Source organism: Panthera onca, chromosome A3, assembly GCF_046562875.1.
Source record: "Panthera onca isolate mPanOnc1 chromosome A3, mPanOnc1 haplotype 2, whole genome shotgun sequence".
In the NCBI taxonomy this organism is placed as follows: Eukaryota; Metazoa; Chordata; class Mammalia; order Carnivora; family Felidae; genus Panthera; species Panthera onca.
This window is the reverse complement of record NC_138341.1, coordinates 38,520,430-38,542,181: the sequence shown is the minus strand read 5'-3', so window position 1 is coordinate 38,542,181 and position 21,752 is coordinate 38,520,430. Positions and strand designations below refer to the sequence as shown.

Here is a 21,752-nt window from a genome sequence, read left to right as displayed (position 1 = left end):
GTTTCTCCTCCGTGTAACATTTCTTCTTTTGGATTCCAGGACAACACCACTCTCCTGATTTTCCTCCTTCTCTGACCAATCCTTTCTGTCTTCTTTTCTGGTTCTTCCTCATCTCACCAACTTCTTAATGTTGGAGTGCTTCCCATCTTAGTGCTTGGGTTTCTCTATCCCTGCACACCTGGTGTCTATTCTGTCACAGTCTGAGGGCTTTTAACACCATCCTTATGGTGATGACCACATTTATGCCTCTAGTACTGACCTCTGTCTTCCACATTACAGGGTCTTATATCCAGTTGTCCACCTGTCATCTCTGCTTTGTTGTCTGATAGGCATCTCAGACTTGGCACATCCACAGTGAAACTCCTAAAGCTTCTGCAATCAAGGCAGTGTCTAATGACAAATAGATCCCGGAAGGGAATAGAGATTTTAGAAGTAGACCGAACTTTATGGTCACTTGATTTTCAACAAAGGTATCAAAGCACTCCAACTGGGGAAAGGGAAGTCTTTGGGGTTAAAAGAATTATGGCTGGAGAATAAGTTGAAAGAAATCAAATAGTAGCCAAACTGAGCTACTATTATTATGACGATGACTAATACTTGTGCCTTCCTCAATACATGCTAGGCTGGGTGTTCAGTGGTTCACATGAATTATTTCATTCAAGTCTCACAACAGTCTTACAAGTAAGACTTTCCGATGAGAAAACTGAGGCACAAACGTCAAGTAACTTTCTGTTATGACTTGTGAGCATATCTTCCCAGGCAATTATATATGAACAATGATGTGGGAAAAGAACATAACAATGTGTCCACTTCATCTAGCCAGGCTCATGGTAATGGGTGACTTGAACCCTAGTGCTAACTCACCAGTGCTCACCCAGTAGGGAGAGAGCACAGAATCCCTGGCTTCTGTCTTTGAGATTCAGCCTTAGGTCCTCCAGTGGCCACTCTGGCCACTGATACGATTTAGTAAAAGGCCCACCTTGTTCACATTGATACCAACCCTCCCTCTCCTCCCCCCAGCATAGGTGCCCAGGCCGAATGGCACCTTCTAGAAGGATGAAAAGAGGAGAGACCTCAGGAAGATGGAATGTTTGACTCTTTGTTCTATGCAGCACCATAAGCACAGGAAGGCAGAATTGTATACGTTTTCAGAGAGCAGAGTTAGGCGGGTGGGGATCTGATCCCAGGCCCACCACTGACCATGTGGTCTTGACCTTAGCCTCTTTTATCTATAAATTGGGTGTAAGATACTTCTTTTTTTAAATGTTTATTTATTTGTGAGATAGAAGCATGAGTCGGGGAGAGGCAGAGAGAGAGGGAGAGAGAGAATCCCAAGCAGCCTCCACACTGTCAGTGCAGAGCCGACATGGGGCTCAAACCCGTAAGTTGTGAGATCATGATCTGAGCCAAAACCGAGAGCCAGACGCTTAAACCGACTGAGCTACCCAGGTGCCCCTGGTGTAAGATATTTCTTGATGTGAAGTTATTTTGAAGTACCAGTCATCTATATCTATATATCTATATCTATCTATCTATCTATCTATATGTAGAAAAGTGCACAGATTATACAGTTTGACAAATTTCCACAGTGGTACACATTACTTAACAAAACTCCAGAAGCCCTCCTGCTAGGCACCACCTCACCCCATGCCCAAAAGTAATCCCCATCCAAATTTCTAATTGTGGTTTTAACTGGCTTGGAACTTTATATAAATGAAAATATATAGAATATATCTTTTGGGAGTGCCTGGGTGGCTCAGTGGTTAAGCATCTGACTTCGGCTCAGCTCATAATCTCACAGCTTGTGCGTTCAAGCTCAGTGTCCGGCTCTGTGCTGACAGCTCAGAGCCTGGAGACTCCTTCCGGTTCCGTGTCTTCCTCTCTCTCTGCCCCTCCCCCACCCGTGCTCACTCTGTCTCTCTCTCTCAAAAATAAACATTAAATTTTTTTTTTTTAGTTTGGACTCTGTCTCCCTCTCTCTCTGCCCCTCTCCTGCTCATGCTCTGTCCCTCTCTCTCAAAAATAAATAAACATTAAAAAAATTTAAAAAATTATCTTTTGTGTTTGGTTTCTTTTGCTTGTTGTCATGTTTATGAGATTCATCTATGCCATTCGGTATAGTTATAGTTTTAAAATTCTCCTTATGTAATAGAATTTCAGTGTGTAAACATACTACAACTTTGTGACCCATTCTATTGTTTGTGGGCATTTGGATTATTTCTGGTTTTGGGCTTTTATAAATGAAGCAGCTCTGAAAATGTGCACAGGTCTTCCGGTGGACAGAGACACAGTCATTTGAAGTGGGATTGCTAGGTTATACTGTATGAATCTCTCTCCGCTTTCTAGAACTTGCCCAACATTTAAAATTTTTTATTTATTTTTATTTTTTAATAAAGTTTTTAAAGTTTATGTGTTTTTGAGAGAGACAGAGACAGCATGAGTGGGGGAGGGGCAGAGAGAGAGGGAGAGAGAGAGAATCCCAAGCAGGCTCTGTGCTGTCAGCACAGTGCCTGATGCGTGGCTCGAACCCACAAAACCATGAGATCGTGCCCTCAGCCCAAACCCAAGAATGGAATGCCCAACCGATTGAGCCAGCCAGGTGTACCTTAGAACTTGCCCAACATTTTAATGAACATTTTTAACCTTGCAGTAAAGTAAGGTTTAAATTAGGTTGTGGAAAGCACTCAGTATGGTTTTTGGCAGATAGAGAGATCACATTCCATTAAATTAAAGTGCCATAATGGACTTTACCATTTCCCTGTTGCATGTTCATTTAGATCATTTTCATTGTCTTGTTATTTTATATAATGTCACAGTGAATGACTCTTTATAGATGTTTCTTTCTTTTGAAAAATTTGCTTTGAGTAAATTCTTAGGTAAGTTCAACTGGATCAGAAGATATGTGACTGTAGAAACTGTCACCCTTAAAAGGACTCTGAGGGTCTGCTGAGGAGGGGAAAATGAGGAAGCAAGCCTCTTACACCATGGCCCTGGGGGTGGGCAGGATATGAAGACAGGTCGCTTATGGCTTTCATGGAGTGTCTCGTAGAGGACAGGAAGGTCAGGTAGAATGCGGGATGATGATTTTTATACGTGGTGGTGATTTTATAGCAACTGGGTGTTTAGTTCCTTAGAAGATAAACTGGGTAATTGGAAAAAAAAAACAAAAAAAAACTATACCAACTGGTGCAAAGATTCACTTTATTTATTCATTTCCCCCCAAATATTATTAGCATGATTAAAGCCAAAGAGGGGGAGGCAGTAAGGTGGGGACAAGGGCCTGCAATAGGTGTGGGTCTCCGATGGGGAAAGGTCCGGAGGCCTGAGGAGGGAGACAGAGAGTCTGGGACTGAGGCGCAGGTGATGAGGCCTGCTAGGCTACTCTCTCTGACACTCGCTCCTGTTGAAGCTCTTGACGAGGGTGGAGGCCAGGCTCTTGTGAGTGACCTCGCAGGAGAAATTTTCATGACTTTGGTACTCTGTACTGGACATCGTCAGGGTGCTGCTGAGGCTGTAGGTGCTGTCCTTGCTGTTCTGCTCTGTGGTACTCTCCTGGATGCCTTTGTTTTGGACAACGCCATCCACTTTCCACTTGACATTGACCTCTTTGGGGTAGAAGTCATTCAATATGCACACGATAGAGGCACTTCCTGTATGTAACTCGTCCAGAGATGGTTGGAAGAGAAAGACAGATGGCTGAGCATCACTCCCTGAGGAAGGAAGCACAGAGAATGGTTGTTAAGTAACAGGGAAGTTCTCCATTTGGGCATATTGTTTGTGGGCAATCCCGGAGCCCGTAAGGGAGACAGAGCAATTTATTCTGTGTAGCAATGAGGGAGACCAGGAAGCAGATTTATAATCTCCATGATTTTGAGTGTTTCTCTAGTCCCTATCTCTTAAGAAAGTTTTACACTGTTTTGTTTGAACTCTTTGCAGCCATTTTAAGGGCTTTTTTGCTTTTCTGACCTCACCTTTCCTTCAGCTGTGTTCCCTGTCCCCTGCCATACACCCAGTACTTTAGGCAAAGAAACAAAGGCCATTTAGTCTGACTCCCTCAAAGTTTAGAAGAGAAAACAGGTCTTGGACCCCCTTACAGCGATCATTCCTCCGTGCCTCTCTCAGAACTGTGTAGCAATATCGGGCTGATTTTTCCTTCCTGGGTTTTCTTTGAGTGTGTTAGAGCCAGACCCCCCCTATAGAGTGACTTTAAGCCCCGAGTCTGTGCCTGGGCTGAGGCACAGCCCTGTTACCTTCTGTGATCAGGCTAGCAACTCTCCCACCTCCTTACAAAGGCCTTGAAGGAAGACTGAGCCCTCGTCTGACAGCTGTCATGATATGGGGCGATAACAGACCAGACAATGGGGGTCAACTGTAATTTTGGCCACCTGCCTACGAGGAACTAGCTAGCTTCGGTTCTGACCATGAGCAGCTGCCAGATGGCGTCTGGGAAATCCCCCCTGTGGGCATTCAAGCTGTCTGGTCAGAGAGCAAGGGCTAAAATAACAAATCTAGAATCCTTTGCTGGGAGAAGACTGCAGATAAGTGAACAGGTTTTTATAAAGCTAACCTCCATTAACAAAGCATTTCAAAGTAAGATACTGAACTTTCTATGTTTTGATTTTTTTTCTCTTTTCACCTTCATTACTAATTTTTCTCTGAGAATTTTATAAAAAAGCATTGGCCGCAAAAGAGTGTGAATTCTAGAAAAAAAAGGAAGGGAAGTATCTAGGAAGATACTTCTAACCGGGTGACTCCTTGATGCCTTTAAAATATCCATCCTGCATTCAAATATTAAATGATTAGCACATTGATATGGAAAGTCTTACAAGACATTTTATTAGCTTTTAATGGAGTTTAAGCTTATAAAAAATGTTTTTAAAAGGCCCTAAAATAGTTTTAAAAAGCTACATAGTTTAAATAGTTCTAAAATAGTTCTCAGAGTTTTAAAACAGCTCTAAAATAGTCCTATAAAACTGTTGCAGACCAAAAATAATCTTTCATAAGCACCACTTTTGAAATCAGCTGAAGTAAACAACAAAAAATTACTAAACTATTTTAGAGGGTATGGAATTAAAATACTCAGATTAAAAATTTTCTACCACAGAATGAAAGTATTGGAAAATATATTTATATCAAGTTTTTATTAATGGCATTTTTCTATGATTAGATATTTCATACAACTGAAAAATAGTCCTTCCCAAGCCATTAATTTTTTGAAAATTAAAAACATGTCACAAATTTATTTTTTTATCTGATGGTATTTAATGTGAACTCAGTAAAAGTTAATTGATTAAAACTGGAATGGCCAGACGGCCTTAAATTCAGTTTTTGCTGGTAAGGATTTTACTCGGAAAGAATGATATATATTTCTCTCTTTAGGATTGTACTTTTATTATTTAAATATATTTGATGAGAGGATATTGAAATCATTACATGTCACTGAAAACAAAAGTAGCTTTAACTTTTTTATAGTCCTCTAATGGAAATTTTCATATAACAATGACTGAATTTTATTTCTGAAATTTCTAATAAATCAGACTTCTCCCTGTTTCTTCTATGTTAGCTCAGTGCCCACTACATTTCTATTCTTTTTCGTTACTGCCATTATTCGTATCACTGTGTCGGGAAAGCCGCCACAGTAGAGTTGAACAGGCGAACGAACGTGGAGTGGCCGCGGCCTTTAGTGGCTAGGCGCACTGCCACACGAGTGCTGTGGCCTGATCACGAAAGTTATTCGGTCATGACAAAAGACCGCCATGAGGTCTATAGACCACGCAAGATGTGCCATGGCTTCCTTGACGATATAAAGTGGCCAAGTAATAACGGAGGGAAATAAAAGAACACACTCACTAAAATATTTACTATTTTTCTACAAGTCCATGAGCATTCAAACATGCAATTATTTTACCTAATTCAAACGAATGTGTTCAAAACTGAGATTTTCGCGATAACCATCTTTTCACCATTACAATAAGAAATCATCTCACATTTAGTCTAACATAGAAATGGATTTTTACAAAGAAGGTAGCTATCAGGATATAGAACTTCTGTAGAATTTTTGAATATTAACAGTTAATCACTCGTTTTAGGCTCCAAAGATAGCATTGCAGCTGATTCTCAATTAAGCTGCAGGTTTTACATGGCAAACAACTACGCTTTTCTAACTTCTTACCAATTTTTCATGCATTCTATGGATTTTAATTGTTATCTTATAAAATTATTTATCAGGAGAGAAAACAGACTAAGAAGTAAATTTCTGTATCACACAGAACAAGCAAAACTCGCTATAACATCTGGTAAAACTCAGCGAAAATTAGTTCACTTTTTCTCTCAAGCTTCAAAGATTCCTTTTCATCTACACTAATTTTTTTTTTCCTTTTGAACAATGAAATTTAGATTAAATTAATCTTTTTGTCTAGAAATCCATTTTTGGCGCTGAGTTTAACTTTTGAAATTGATGACAAATCTGAAATGGTCTCATGTACCCGTCCGCACAAAATTCATACTTCAGTCTCTGAAAGTCATCACTGATATTTAGACCCAAATTTCAACAGGCAACAGAGAAAAATTACTTACGTTTAATCTCCAGATGTGTCCCTTGGCCAAAGGTGGTCCACTGTATTAACTTGATTACTTTTCCCTCAACACAAACCTCTTTTTGCTGCTAAGCTCATTAGATTGATGGATACAGAGAAAATCTGGCAATTTAGATGCCATGTCAACTAACTGTCTCTTTGCTCTTCCTTGAGACAAATTGATTTTCAGTCCCTTACTCATCTGATTTTCAGAAGAATCCCGTGCTCTTCAGAATTGACCTCAACTCACACTCCACACATGAAAACCCCCAAATTTCACAACGCTACCAGAAAAAGGACTAGAAAAGTGTACTTACGTTTGATCTCCAGCTTGGTACCTGGGCCGAAAGTGAGCCACACTGAGGGCTTTGACACTTAGCCCTCAATAAAAACCTCCTTCTGACGCTGATCATATAAGAAAGTCCAATTCTGAGAAAACTCCAGCTGTCTTTCCCCTTCTCCCCACAAAGCCTACTCTCATCACAAACTCAACGATTTGTTTGCTTAGCTGAAAAGTTGGCTATTTTCTCATTTTCTGCTATTTTCTTTTGGGGCACCAGGAATGGCTCATTTTACCAAAATGTCACAAACTTGAACAAATATTACAACAGGACGAAAACCTCACACATAATTGAACAAAAAGGTACTTACGTTTCATCTCCAGTTTGGTCCCCTGGCCGAAAGTGAACCACAGTGATTTCCCTTAACCTCCACCTCTATGAAAACCCACCCTGAAACGGTAGTCTCTCTCCCCAGTGACCCTATTTTGATTTGGAAATCTTAAAAATCAGCGGTCAGCTAGCCTCCAGTGGAATGATTTTCCCTCCTCTGTACCTGATCTGGGAATGAGATTTGTTTTATCCCTGACATGTAATTAATTAGAACGCTTGAAAAGGCCGGGGGGCGGGGGGAGAAAAAGCAAACCAATTAGACAAAAACAGTGAAGAATTAGTTGAAAAAAATACTTACGTTTTATCTCCAGCTTCGTCCCCTGGCCGAAACTGTACACACAGTAGTTCCTCCTAATCTCCTTCCTATACGAAAACTGAATTTCCTTTTCTGACAACTGAGCAAGGCTCTGTGTAGAACATATAATTATGCTTCCCCATAGATTTCTGAAACTATCACTTAGACAAGTTATTCTCACCCAATGACTGAATCCCGTTCCTCACAGAAAATGTGTAATCCACTTTTGAGTTTGTTTGTAGACTTTATCTTTGCCTTAGAGGATGTCAGATCCTGGTTGTAAAACGTCAGCTTATACAGATCGCTTCATAGATCCGGGAATCACAAGACAACAAACAACTGAAGAAGGAAGGTTTGGGTTTTACTCACGTTTGATTTCCAGCTTGGTTCCTTGGCCAAACGTCCACCACAGTGATAGCTCCCCATTGTATCAATGTACAAAAACCCTTCTCACTAAAGGGGACCAGAGGCCCTGGGTCAGCTGCTGAAGCTTTACTCTGTTTTCCAGCAGGTGTCGAACCCTCAGGGCTTCCCTGATAGAGAATGTTTTTTAGGTAAGATCTAAAATCTTGGAAGAGGATATATTTATGTCTACGGGCTGATGATCCCTTTCTTTAGCCATCTACCCTATCTGGACTGCCTATGTATTTATTTGAAGGTAGGCTGAATGGAAATGACAAAGAAAACAAATAAGTTTTAAAATTTTCACTCTTTTATACCTTCTCCTGGGGCAGGGAGCTTTTGCAAATGATAAACCTCATTCAGTATAATTATGGGATTCTAGTTTTCTCTCAGTTAAGGATAATTAAAGAGTGTCTTTGTATTTGACCTCTCCTTTGCCATGATATTTCAAAAAAGGTATACTAAATGTATATCAGATCAGATCAGATCAAGGCTCATGTTTTACTTTAAAACATATTTTGGCATCAAGCTGTAGAGGACATCTGAGCCCAAAACAAAGATCAAAGATCAATAGAGTAGAAAGTAGACTTTACTTAGTTGATCATCTGTTGTCAGAGGGTACCCACCATGTTCAATGAGATGAACCATGTACAGAATGTCTTTGGAGCTGCTGGGGAATCATGCCATGCCATGGTGTTTCCGTGGTAACCCCATCAAAGTGTGTGTGTGTGTGTGTGTGTGTGTGTGTGTGTGTGTGTGTGTCATTTTGAGAGACAGAGTGAGGGAGGGGCAGAGAGAGAGGGAGAGAGAGAATTCCAAGCAGGCTCTGTACTGTCAGTGCAGAGCCCAATGAATTTTTTCAAAACTCAGTTCAAGAGAGACCTTCTCTTGGATTATCCCCCAGCCAAGTGACTCTGCTTTGTAGACTACAGAGACAGATCTAGAACACCTAGTTGTTCTTACCGGCTATCAGATTCTTTCTACCCTACTGGACTGTAAATTGTTTGATGTTTCATTGTCTTGTATTTGGAAGGCCCAGTCTAGTACCTTCACTTGGCAAATGTTCAACAAACATTTGCAGAATGAATGAATGAAAAAAAAAAAAGACATTCCACAATGAAGAGTTGAAAATCAATAATGAACCAGAGCTAATAAATTATAATAAACCAAAGACTAATACTAACCACTGAAATAGTATGTTTCAGGGGCACCTGGGTGGCTCAGTTGGTTAAGCATCTGACTTTAGCTCAGGTCATGATCTCAAAGTTCATGGGTTTGAGCCCCACGTGGGGCTCTGTGCTGGCAGCTCAGAGCCTGGAGCCTGCTTTGGATTCTGTGTCTCCCCCTCTCTCTCTCTCTGCCCCTCCCCGGCTTGCGCTCTGTCTCTCAAAAGTAACTAAACGTTAATAAAAAAAAAAAAAAAAAAGAAAATATTTGGAGCTCCCGGCTGGCTCAGTCAGTTAAGTGTCCAACTTTGGCTCAGGTCCTGATCCCATGTTTCATGATTTCCAGCCCCACATCAGACTCTGTGCTGACAGCTCAGAGCCCCCGGAGCCTGCTTCAGATTCTGTATCTTTTTCTTTCTCTACCCCTCCACCTCCCTCTCTCACACTCTGTCTCTGTCTCTCAAAAATAAATAAATGTTAAAAAAATTAAAGAAATAATAAGTTTCATAAGAGAAATTGTAACTGTAATTCTGAAAGGTAGGGGTAGGTTTCCTTGATTCTGTCAGCAAGAGTTTTGCTATTGTCTTTAATAGCAAAATCAGCAGTGGATCTCACCAGAAGATGAGGAAAGAGAGGAATCATGGAGGTAGACAGAAGAGAGAAACTGGCCAGTGGACATTTAGTGTGCAAAAGAGTTGACTGAGGACATAGTCAACATAGATCCTAAAGAGGACAGAGTGATTTTTCTCTGCAGAGATACAAGCAGTACTAGCCATAATACTTGACATTTATTGAACACTTACAAAGTGTCAGACATTTTACATGAATCATCCACATTTAATTATTCCCCAGAATCTAGGAACAAGAAACTGATATTATCCCTGTTCTATAGGTGAGGAAAATTGAGTTCAGAGATGTTAAGTAACTTCACCCTAATAGTGAGTGGCAGCACTGGGAGCTCATGCACTTAATTGGCCCTGGGAGTAGAAATACCCAATGGAAGCAGCATGCATGGCCGATGACATTGGGGTGGGAGAAGGAAAAGGGATCTCCTTAGACTGTCCTAGGGATGGAAATGAGTAGATGACTGTGCTCAAATGTATATACAAGACTGATCATTGAAATGTTTAGAAGTTGAAGAAATGGAAAATAACTGAAATTTTCACCAATAGGAATTTGGTTAAATGGATTATGATAGAACTTTGCAATGGTGCACTAAGCAACCAATAAGAGGATGAGGTCGGTTTCTATGTAGTCACAAGGAAGGTGTTTGTGAAAATACAGGCCATGGAATGATATGTTTTGTGTGATATTGATTCCATTTTAATGGATATATATGGATATAAATACAGGGTAATTCCTGAAAGAAATACAACAAGTTTTACTCAGTAGTTATCTCCTGGGCTTACAGAGGTATGTTGTTTGGGAAGAGGAGAGCAATGACACTTCCTTTTCCCCCTTCTGTATGTTGTAGATTATCTGATTTTTAAAAATTAGGTGAATACATTCATTTTGTGGTTTTCAGAAACAATAAGGCTGCAGCAATTTTGATAAAAAGTAAACTCTGACATTGCCTACTAGGATTCTCAATACTCACGTACAATGTATAAATATAATTTTAAATGATATATACACGTGCATGAGGGTTTTTTTGGTCAATTAATGTTTTTCTGTAATCTTTAAATCAAGAATTAATCTGGTTCTGTATAGGAGATACAAATGTAGGATAGGTGGGCGTGAGGGAGGGGCTGGAAAGTGGGAACGATAAAGATGATATGGCTCTACTGGGGATTATGTTCCTCAGTGAATAATGTGAAATTGGGAACTAATGTGAAGTTGGGATCTACTGTGAAGAGCGCGTCTAAATTATTGTACTAATATAGTATTTGCTACAGTATTTGCTTATCGTAAGAACTATTGTGACAGAAACTATTTTACCGATCCCATATAGTTGTGATCAATAAGAATGGCTGATGTGATGTTGTAACATAACACGGATCACTGAGAAATGGTTGAGATCCTGAATATGTGTATGGTTCATCATTCGAAGGTAAAGGTTGTCTTCAAAGCATCTGTGAGGTTCTGCCAGGATCTACCATTCTACAAAACGCCCATGATGGACCTTGATAATACTGATTTACTGAGGAAAGGCACACTGTCAGTACACGAGTCTGACAGGTTCGTGGATTTGTGTATAAGAGTGATGGAAATGAAAATTTGGGGAGAGCATTCCAACAAACTCATCACTGAAGCTGTTTCCCATTTGACCCCCAGCAAAGTTAGATTCTTAGAATAAATTCTAAACTGCTTGTGGAAGAGAGAGAGAAAGCAAGGGAAAGAGAGTGAAACGAGAGACACCAAATGCCCACCTGTAAGTCATCCTGAAAACTATTGCTAAACTGTCTAATCAATGTTTTTCACATCTACCATTTCAAGAAACACTACTTTTGCCCTTTAGTTGGCGTAATTGACCAGGCTATTTGGAGACATCCGCTTCACTCACACCGGTAACATACAGTAAATCAGCTAACTTGTCCGGGACACTATGGCATAGTTTTGCTTTTTGCAAGGTTTGAGGATGGTGGTTTCCTTACCTGGCTCTGGAATATTTGTTTCTGATAATCCATCTTGAAGTCTGTGGTTCAATATTTTTTTCTAGCTCATCAATCACAGTGGAGTCCAAGATAGGTGGTTCTTTTTACATCAGCTTTACTCCTCCTTAGGATTGTAATGGCTATCATTTATACTTGATTCAAGTTGATATCCCATAAGGTAAGGATGAAATTCTTGAGTCCACATTCACTGGTGCCTAGAACTTGATCAATTGGCGGTCTTCCAGCTAGAGTGCCACAAATTGACACCTATCCTGAATTCCTAAGGGGCAAGTGTGGCCCCATAGCGAGAAGAAGGGAGACAGAGGAGGTTACTTGAGAAATTGCTGCTTCCTTAGTCCTTTGGAGCTGTATCTGTTTCCACTCATCTCTGAAGGAAGAGGTGCTGAAAGAAGCAAAATCCTTTGTTCTAACATGTGCACATGCTTGTGCCGTAAACATGACCCAAGATTTTGGACCTGCTCTGGAAAATGTAGATGTTCATCATGTTTCCAAGAAGACATTAAGGCTGCGGGTATTTTCTGACTTCCTAGAGTGAAAAAGAAAACAGCAGTAACAGTGCAGGGTTTATTACCCTTGGAGAGGCTTGCCACCCAGATTTACATGTCAAGTGTTGTGGTTTCTGGTTGGTTATACACAAGCGATGAGTCCCTCGAACTCTGCTCTGGAGTTCCCTGCCCCCCTTTGTTTGTCCCCTTGGCATCTAGCCCTAGCCCTGTGTCCTCTTTTATTCTACTACTGAGAAACCTATCATGGACAACTACTTTGATTGGGCTAGCTCTGGATGCAGTTGTGAAATTGATGATTTCAGGCTTGATTCTTCATACTTGTTTTCTTCCCCACTGTCAAATCTTCAGGTCCCTCATGGGCACTCTGCTTTGCTCCCTGATGGCTCAGGACCCAGCCCTGAGTGCCCTCCACCCCCCACCTAGTCTTGCTCATCTTGGGTAAGGACTTGGGCTCTGGATCTTTTCTGCCCACAGTCCCAAACTGCCTTATACCTTCAACGTGTATAATCCTGATCCCATGTAGAAGGATTCTGATCTCTCACTGCTTTCTGTTCCCATTAGCTTTTCTTTTCAGCTCTGTGGGTCTTGGTTACCATTTGACCTAATATTGTATTGTTTTTGCCTTTTGCCCTATTCTTCCTGTTCTTGTGGGTTTATTTCTTTAAAATAATATTCTTAAAAATCTTTTTTTTTTTTTTTGTATTTTAGGGTGTTTCAAAAAAATTTTTTTAATGTTTATTCATTTTTCGATATTCATTTTTGATAGAGACAGTGTGAGTGGGGGAGGGGCAGACAGAGGGAGACACAGAATCCGAAGCAGGCTGCAGGCTCCGAACTGACAGCACAGAGCCTGACGCGGGGCTCGAACTCAGGGACTGTGAGATCATGACCTGGACCGAAGTCTGTCAGAAGCCGAAACCGACTGAGCCACCCAGGTGCCCTTGTTTGTTTGTTTTTAACAAGCAGGTATTGTGATGGAATGTATGTGTTTAATCCATCATCTTAACCTGGACCCTCTCTTAATTGACTCCTTTGAGTTCTAAATGGGGTTACTAGGCCAGGTCCTGGCTCTCTCTCCCACCCTAATCAGCATACACATTCTAGGGCTATTAGTCTATTGTTGGTGAAAGAGAAAGCACAGATTACTCCTTTCTCCATCACTGCCACCCCCCCAACACCCCAAGTATCCTGATTATCCTGGCTGATAACACAGAGTTACAAACAAGGCAGAAGGATGGGAAGAGGGCAGGCCTACAGGAAAACGAATGCACTTACACACAAAAGCAAAACCGAAACCCAACAGATTGAAACAAGGAATAATTTGGACTTAAAAAAAAAAAGTTTATTTATTTATTTTGAGAGGGAGTTGGGGAGGAGAGGAGGGAAAGGCGGAGAGAGAATCCTAAGCAGGCAGGCTCTGCATTGTCAGAGCAGAGCCCAATATGGTGGCGCTCAATCTCACGAATCTTGAGACAGTCTCACAAACCTTGAGATCATGACCTGAGCCAAAACAAGAGTCAGATGCTTAACCTGAAAGGGCGGGCCTACGCCGGCCGACTCCATCTTGTTCTGTGTCCTTCACCTTGACCACACCTCCTCCCCTTGAGTAACCACCCCCTCACCTGCCTAACAGGACTCGGACCCTTCCCCAGGACCCTTCCCCAGCCAATCGGCTGAGGCCATAGCCATAACCTCACCAACTGCCCCTAGGCCCCAATAAAACCTTTGTCCTTTTGAAACTCGCCCTCTCTCCCCGGTATCTCACCGCTGTGTCGGTGCAGGTAGGGGATTGAGCTCGAGCTAGCTCGAATAAAGGCTCTTTTGCTTTTACATCGGACTTGGCTCCCTGGCGGTATTTGGGGATCATGAATTCTGGGCATAACAAACCAACTGAGCCACCACACAGGAGCTCCTGATTTGGACTTTTAAGTTGAGTATAATGGACCTGTCCATCACTCGTTCAAAATCCCCCTTGCAATGACAGAAGAAATATAAAAATGAGAATAAAGTTATTTTGTGGTTGGAGAATCATGCAGGATCCCATTACCAGAAAAAAACAGTTGTGGAAAATCACAAAGATTTAAATTTTGTGATTCAGTTGATAGAGAAACTGAAATCTAGAATCTTCCATTCCATTGCAAAAATAGAAGGGGTCTTTGAGTAGCCAGTACTGATTTTCCCTCAGAAAACCGTGGAAAACATGCACCTCAGAGTTACTAGGGACTGGGCCTGTGTGTGGGATGGGAATAACACCTGGGCTGCCTCCATTGAGGCACCCTTCAGGCTATGGTGATAGTGATAGAAAGAAAAAGAGGCAAAGTTACAGGCATTCAAAGGCAATGGGATAAAAATCTTCCAGGCCACTAAAAGAAACAAAAAATGGACAAAGAAAATTAAACCAGTCTGGCAAAATTCAGGAAAAGGAAATAAAAAATCAAGAGAAAAATGTTAGATAAATAGAATTACAAAATAAGATGGAGAGACTAAGTCCAAACAGAATAGTCATAAACTGTAATAAATGCTGTTAAGTTATTCAAAACTTGAAAATGAGGCACAAAGATGACTGACAATGAAGACTCTTTCCTTGACCAAACTGTACTGTGGCTCCTCTGAGCTCTCTTCTCAAGTGGACCCCGAATTTTGGGCTTCTGTGTTCATCTTTGCGTTGTCCAATTTTAGCAAGAACCATGTTAAGTCAGTTTAACCAGAATCCGCCTCCTTGATATCTGGTCACTGATGAGGGAGCGTGAGGCAAGCTGAGGACAAAGCACAAGCTTACAACAACCCCCAACCCTGGCCTCCCCCGCCCCCACACCTCCCACCCCAGGTAGGATATGTGTGATATTCCTCAGGTACCCTGGCCCCTGGCTGCCCATAAACAAAGGAAAAGACAGAAAACAAATGGTTAAAGGATAGAGTCTCCATCAGTTTACAAATATCTCATCCTGAGGGCCTAATCTCCAGGAACTCCCTACTGGTTTAATGATAATGCTTTGCTAGAGGGAAAACCACTTTAGCTTGACAATAGCTAGGCCTCCAGTAATCCTGAGTCTTCTTCAGCATATGGAAATCCCTTCAAGAAACTTCCTCTTGACTTTATCTCCCCCAACTCCACTGTGTATAAGCAGTCACTCTTCACAACCCCAGTGCAGCTCTTTCTGTCCACTGGTCCTGTCCCCATGCTTTAACAAAATCATCTTTTTACACTAAAAGATGTCTTCAAGAATTCTTAATTGGCCATAGGCTCCGAACCCCACCAACACTCCAAAACCCAATCAATCACCATCAACATCTGATGGGCTCCTCACCTTCACTGTTCCCAGGCGATGTCTGATCACCCCAGCGTGCCTTCAGCAAGAGTCCTGTTAGGTCGATTTTACCAGATCCTCCCTTGAACTGGATGTTTTCTCTTAGTCATTTTTCCATCCGCTGACCCCCACTCTGCTCCTTGGCTATAAACTCCCACTTTTCCTTGTAGATGGAGTGGGGCCCAATCTCTCCTTCCCACTGTGCAGTGTTTCCTACACATTATCTTGATGATCCTAAGTCTGCCTTACTTTTCTTCAACAAATGTCTTGAGTAATTGTTTCTTTAACACTATGTGTCCTTTCAGGGTCATTTGACTTGCTAGAGAAATGAAGTTTTTAAAAATTTCTAATTATACCTAATTAAAAACTAGATTTCAAAGAGTTGCATGTTAACCTAGAGAAAACTGATGTCATGAAAATGATAAATTATTTTTGTCTGGGGAGGCAAAAGCATCTGACTCTTGGTTTCAGCTCAGGTCATGATCTCATGATCTTAACGATCTCATGATCTTAACGATCTCATGGTTCATGAGTCTGAGCCCACATCTGGCTGTGCTGCCAGTGTGAGCCTGCTTGGGATTCCCTGTCTCTTGTCTCCCTCTCTCTCTGTTCTTCCTTGCTCACACTCTCTTTCCAAAAAAAAAAAAAAAAAAAAAGTATCCAATCAGAAAGGAGAAATTCCTTAAAAGGTGAGGTCAGTGTGTTCTTAGAAAATGTAGGGATGCAGTTAGGAAATGGAACGTCCATAGTTCTCTGTTCCTTCTATGTATTTTGAAACCAAAGTCTGTGAATTATGGTATTTTGATGATAGATAAAAGAGTTCTTACTCACCATTGTGCTTTCAGTGACTAACAAGTGTCTGGCCTCCAGTTGGTGCCCAATACATATTTATTGAATAAATGAACGAAATGAACAAGTATTGTTGAGGAGTCACGGGAAATCCTTGTTGTTTTCTCTTTGCTATGGTCCCCTCTGGTGTTTGTCTTTGGTAGTTTCTGAAGCCCTGGAAACTGGACAGTGGTGCCTTAAACCAGGATTGTCTTCATGACAGCAGACCCAGAAACCATGTTAGACTGAATAGAAAATAGCCTGGGTGCCTCCTGGGAGGGGTTTTGTAGGTTTGTGGACTGTTTGAACTGGCAGAGACAAACTGTGTCTCTCCCCATTGGTAACAAACAGGAGGAGGCTAGGTGTCTAAGAGAGGAAGTGATTCACTCAAGGCTACACAGGTAGGGAAGGACTGGAATGGGGGAAGAACCAGATGTTTTGCCTCCCAGTTAAAGCACTTCTATTACATTTCCTGAGGCACTTGGAAAAATATTTGCAGACCAGGAAAATTCTCTGCACAGTTGCCATCTGGTCCAAGTCTGACGGGACATTTTTAATGCACTTTCTGAAATCCAGTGAAAGAATGAAAAATGACCCTGAGCAACATGAACGTATGTGTCTTTCTTCAGCATGTCAGCTGCTGTAGGACTCAGGATACCAAACAGTTTTTAAAACTGGAAAGAACTGCAAAGTTATATTGCAAAAATCATGGGTAGAGGGAGGGGTAAAGATTTTGGTCTCAAGGCTATCCTCGTCCCGTGACATGATTTATATTTCTAAATAATGGTGGTCCGCACTCTTTTACTATTTCCTGGACAGGTTTTGTAAAATAGAGGTTTTTTTTTTTTTTTTTGAGGTTTTGGTAAAACTTAATTAACCATACATTTACCTGGACCTGGACCATGATTCAAACAAACTTACTGAAACAACAGTGTGTAGAGATGATCAAGGTGGTTTGAATAAAAACTGGGAATTAGATAATATTAGAGAATTACTTTTAGTTCTGTACCATAGTAGCATAGCACTTAATTTTTTTAAAGTCCTTTTTGGTGAGCAATGCACTAAAATTCTTAATGGATCAGCTTCAAAATACTCCAGTGTGTGTGTGTGTGTGTGTGTGTGCGCGTGCGCGTGCGCGTGCACATGTGTGGACATGTATATGATCTATCTTTGTATATGATTGGCCATTGCTGTAAACATTAAAAATGAAAATAAAAAGAAACAGTGTCACATTTCCTAGAGTGACTCACCACACACTAGTCAGGGTGCAGTTGTGAAGTTATGCCAGTAGATGGCAGTGTTGTATAAGCCAACAAACCTACATAGGTCTAATGGGATGGTTGAGGTTTCTGGGTAACAAAACTACTACAAACCAGGTCAGATTTTATTGTTTTTAGGCAAAAAGTCATGGAAATATTTGAAGAGAGAGAAAAAAAAAGGCAGGTATAGAGCAATCTTAAATTATTTTTAAAATAAGCGATTTATAAGTCTTACTGAGAATTTAGGTAGGATAGTAAAATAAAATCCCCTGTAAACTTATTACCCCTGTATAAACATTTGGTCCACCCCCGTCCCCTCTTTCTGTTTCTCTACCTCCAGCTCTATTTCTTAGTGTATATTGATTTTCAGTGGTCAGCCCCACTTACAGGGGAAGCAAATTTACAGATAAGTGGTTGATGAGCAACAAGCCTTTTGGATGATTCTCTTTTGTAACCAGCGTGATCCTTAAAAAAAAAAAAAAAAAAAGGAAACTAGATGTAATGATTTCCCTGTTTAAAACTCTTCAAAGGTTTCTCATTGCAGTTACAAACCCCTTGTCACATCCTCCTAGGCCTACACCCGTGGTTCTCGTTTTTGGCTGCTGTGATTGGAACCTCCTGGGGAACTTTAAAAACTACTGATGCCTGGTTTCCACCCCTGGAGATTCTGATGGAACCAGTCTGGGTGGTCACTGGCCACCGGGATTTTCATGAACTCTCCAGGTCATTCCAGGGTGACTTGACCTGACCCCTGGCTACTGTCTAACTGCGTTTCTTACTCCGCCCCCTCTCCTTTTGCTCCATTCCCCAGGCCTTCTTTCTGATCTTTGGGTTGAGTTCTTTCTCCCCTCAGGGGGACCCAGAGCCTCCTCACTGCTGAGCCAGATGCCAGGAGCCCTTCAAGGCCAACCCCAGATTCCATCTCTGTTACGGTCCTGGCCCCTGGGGTCCTCTTTCCTGTCAGGAACCTGGAACTTTGGAGGGCGGGGAGTTTAGCAGCTAGAATCTTTCATCCCTGGTTGTACTTGGGAACGTGTGCATCTTTAGGTATCAATTACAATATTCACAAGGCTAATTTTGTCTTCACAGTGAAGATGTGGAGTCTGAGGTGTTAAAAGTCATCCAGGCTCTTTGGAGTCCTTTATGCAGGATCAGAACCAGAGTGAGGCAGAAGACGTGCTCGCCTCAGGCACAAAACTTAGGGAGATACACACACACACACACACACACACACACACACACACCGCTCAGTAATTCAGATAAAATAATCTTTTAATGCAATATTTAAAAATCAAAATTTATGCAAAAATCCATGATAAAAAATATGAGAATTGGAAGTAAAGACTGGATCTAGCTTGTGAATAAAGAAATATCAATGGAGTGGGCACCTGGGTGGCTCATTCAGTTAAGCCTCCAATTCGGCTCAGGTCATGATCTCACGGTTTGTGGGTTCGAGCCCCGCTTCAGGCTCTGTGCTGACAGTTCAGAGCCTGGAGCCTGCTTCAGAGCCTGCTTCTCTCTCTGCCCCTCCCCTGCTCACACTCTGTCTCTCAACAATAAGTAAATTTTTTTTTTTTTTTTTAAAAAGAAGTGTCAGTGGGGACTGTTTATTTTGTGGCTGTAGTATACTTGAGAGAATTTGATTCTGTGCCCTTTCTTGGGCGTTGTGTCTCAAGCTAGGGTGATAGGGATTTTCAGAGGTATAACATTTGTGATGAGAATATTTTATAGTAAAATGCAAATGGACCAATTGTGGGAAAGAATGCAAAATTTCTCTGAAGGTTTAAAAGAAATAAAAAAAAAAAAAAAAAAAAAGAACCGAAGGAATGTTTCCTCAGAAAGCTTTAGGGTAAGTCCTCAGAATCCTAGAAGATACCCATTTTGTTTATTCTGCCACTAGGTGTGGTCAGCGAGTGTGAGAGGCAGTCATAAAGCTTGTAATTCCAGAACATCAGGGGGCACCTGGGTGGCTCAGTAGGTTAAGCATCTGACTTAGGCTCAGGTCATGATCTCAGGATTCCTGGGTTTGAGCCCCCCATCAGGCTCTACACTGACAGTGTGGAGCCTGCTTGGTATCCTCCCTCTCCATCCCTCTCTCTCTCTCTCTCTCTCTCTCTCTCTGCCCCTCCCCGGCTTGTGCTCTCTCTCAAAATAAATAAATAAACTTAAAAGAAAAGAAATACAATTGGATTTTCCCTTAAATTTTTCCCCCCAGGGGGAGAGAATTGGGGAGTACAGACATGTCCCACACTGTCTTGCCTGGATTTCCCATATATACAGCCCAGCAGTTGAGTCCTACCCCGTGAGAGCTTTGTAAAGTAAGAGAAGGAATAAGAATGGTCTATGGAAAGAACAGTGGGGAGGCAGAAACGAATGCTATGCCTGGCATTCTTACAGGTGGGACCTGAGGGATGTGAAGAGTGTTACCAGTCAGGGTTCTCCAGAGAAACGGAACCAATAAGATATCCATGGAGAGAGAGATTTTGAGAACTGAGAGTGTGGGGGTTGGTGAGTCCAGAATCTGTAGAGCAGGCTGGCAGCCTGGAAATTCAGGTCAGTGTTGATCTTGCAGCCTTGAGTTGGAAATCTGTAGGCAGGAAACTCAGGCTGAGTTTCTATGTCGCATCTTAAGGAAGAATCACTTCTCCTTTGGGAAACTTCAGTCTTGCTTCTTAAAGCCTTCAACTGATTGGATGAGGTCCCCACCCTCATTACGGAGAGTAATCTGTGTTATGCAAGGTCTCCTAATTTAAATGTTAATCACACCAAAAGCTACCTTCAATGAGAAAGAATGAAATATGGCCCTTTGTAGCAACGTGGATGGAACTGGAGAGTGTTATGCTAAGTGAAATAAGCCATACAGAGAAAGTCAGATACCATATGGTTTCACTCTTATGTGGATCCTGAGAAACTTAACAGGAACCCATAGGGGAGGGGAAGAAAAAAAAAAAAGAGGTTAGAGTGGGAGAGAGCCAAAGCATAAGAGACTCTTAAAAACTGAGAACAAACTGAGGGTTGATGGGGAGTGTGAGGGAGGGGAGGGTGGGCGATGGGCACTGAAATGGGCACCTTTTGGAATGAGCACTGGGTGTTTTATGGAAACCAATTTGACAATAAATTTCATATATTGAAAAAAAAAAAGCTACCTTCAGGACCACATCTAAACTGGCAATTAACCAAACAAACTGGGCGCCATAGCCTAGCTAAGTTGACACGTAAAATTAACCATCACTAGGGGCGGACTGGGGGGCTGAATGATGGGAGAATTGACCCTTTGTCAGGGTGAGGTATGGATCCCCAGCTTGGATCTACTTGATACAGAGTATAGCTGGGTCTTAGGAAATTTCTCACATCAAGAAGCAGTGCAGAGGCCACGTGGATGCCCACAGAACAGCCAACGTACCACCTCACGGAGTGAGCACCAGGCATCTGCCGCACTCAGAGACAAGATTGGAAGAGTTTCAGTAGCTGGATACCTGAAGCCACAGAAACCTATGCCGTCCTTATGGGGATGCACGCTCAGTTTCTTAAGGGAATTGCACACCCCCACCCCCACTCTTCCCTCTGCTGGGGAATCAACAGCAGGACCAGGAACAGGCAACCCTGAGCTGACTTCTCAAACCATTGGATGGAACTAAATTTTTTTTCTTTTCTTTTCTTTTCTCTTTTCTTTTCTTTTTTCTTTTCTTTTCTTTTCTCTTTTTCCTTTCCTTTCCTTTCCTTTCCTTTCCTTTCCTTTCCTTTCCTTTCCTTTTCAATGTTTATTTATTTTTGAAAGAGAGACAGAGACAGAGAGACAGAGAGACAGAGAGTGTGAACCTGGTAGGGGCAGAGAGAGAGGAGGAGAGAGGATCCAAAGCAGGCTCTGTGCTGACAGCAGCAAGCCCACTGTGGGGCTGGAGACAGATACGGGGCTGGAACTCATGAACTGCAGCATCATGATCTGAGGCCAAAGTCAGATGCTCAACTGACTGAGCCACCCAGGCACCCTGGAACTAAATTTTCTTGAAAGAACCTAGATTTAATTAATTCGCCAATTTAACGCAAAATGGAAATATTGAATTGAAAAAATAGAATAACTAAAATTCAGGATTCAGACTTCCCTTAGCTCAAATTAGGGTCCTGCT

At 41.7% G+C, this 21,752-nt stretch overlaps 1 protein-coding gene across 1 annotated transcript in view; it reads right to left on the bottom strand.

Annotated features, from left to right (window-relative positions):
* Positions 1-3,182: 3,182 nt before the first annotated feature.
* The window catches only part of LOC132692651 (immunoglobulin kappa light chain-like), an 82,339-nt gene continuing 63,769 nt past the window's right edge, over positions 3,183-21,752 (bottom strand). Inside the window, exons 3-4 of the mRNA XM_081795236.1 lie at positions 6,893-6,928; positions 3,183-3,710 (exon numbers count right to left, since the gene is read on the bottom strand). Coding sequence (XP_081651362.1) covers positions 3,379-3,710; positions 6,893-6,928 — 368 coding nt within the window. The 3' untranslated portion in view covers positions 3,183-3,378. The remainder of the gene's footprint in view (positions 3,711-6,892; positions 6,929-21,752) is intronic.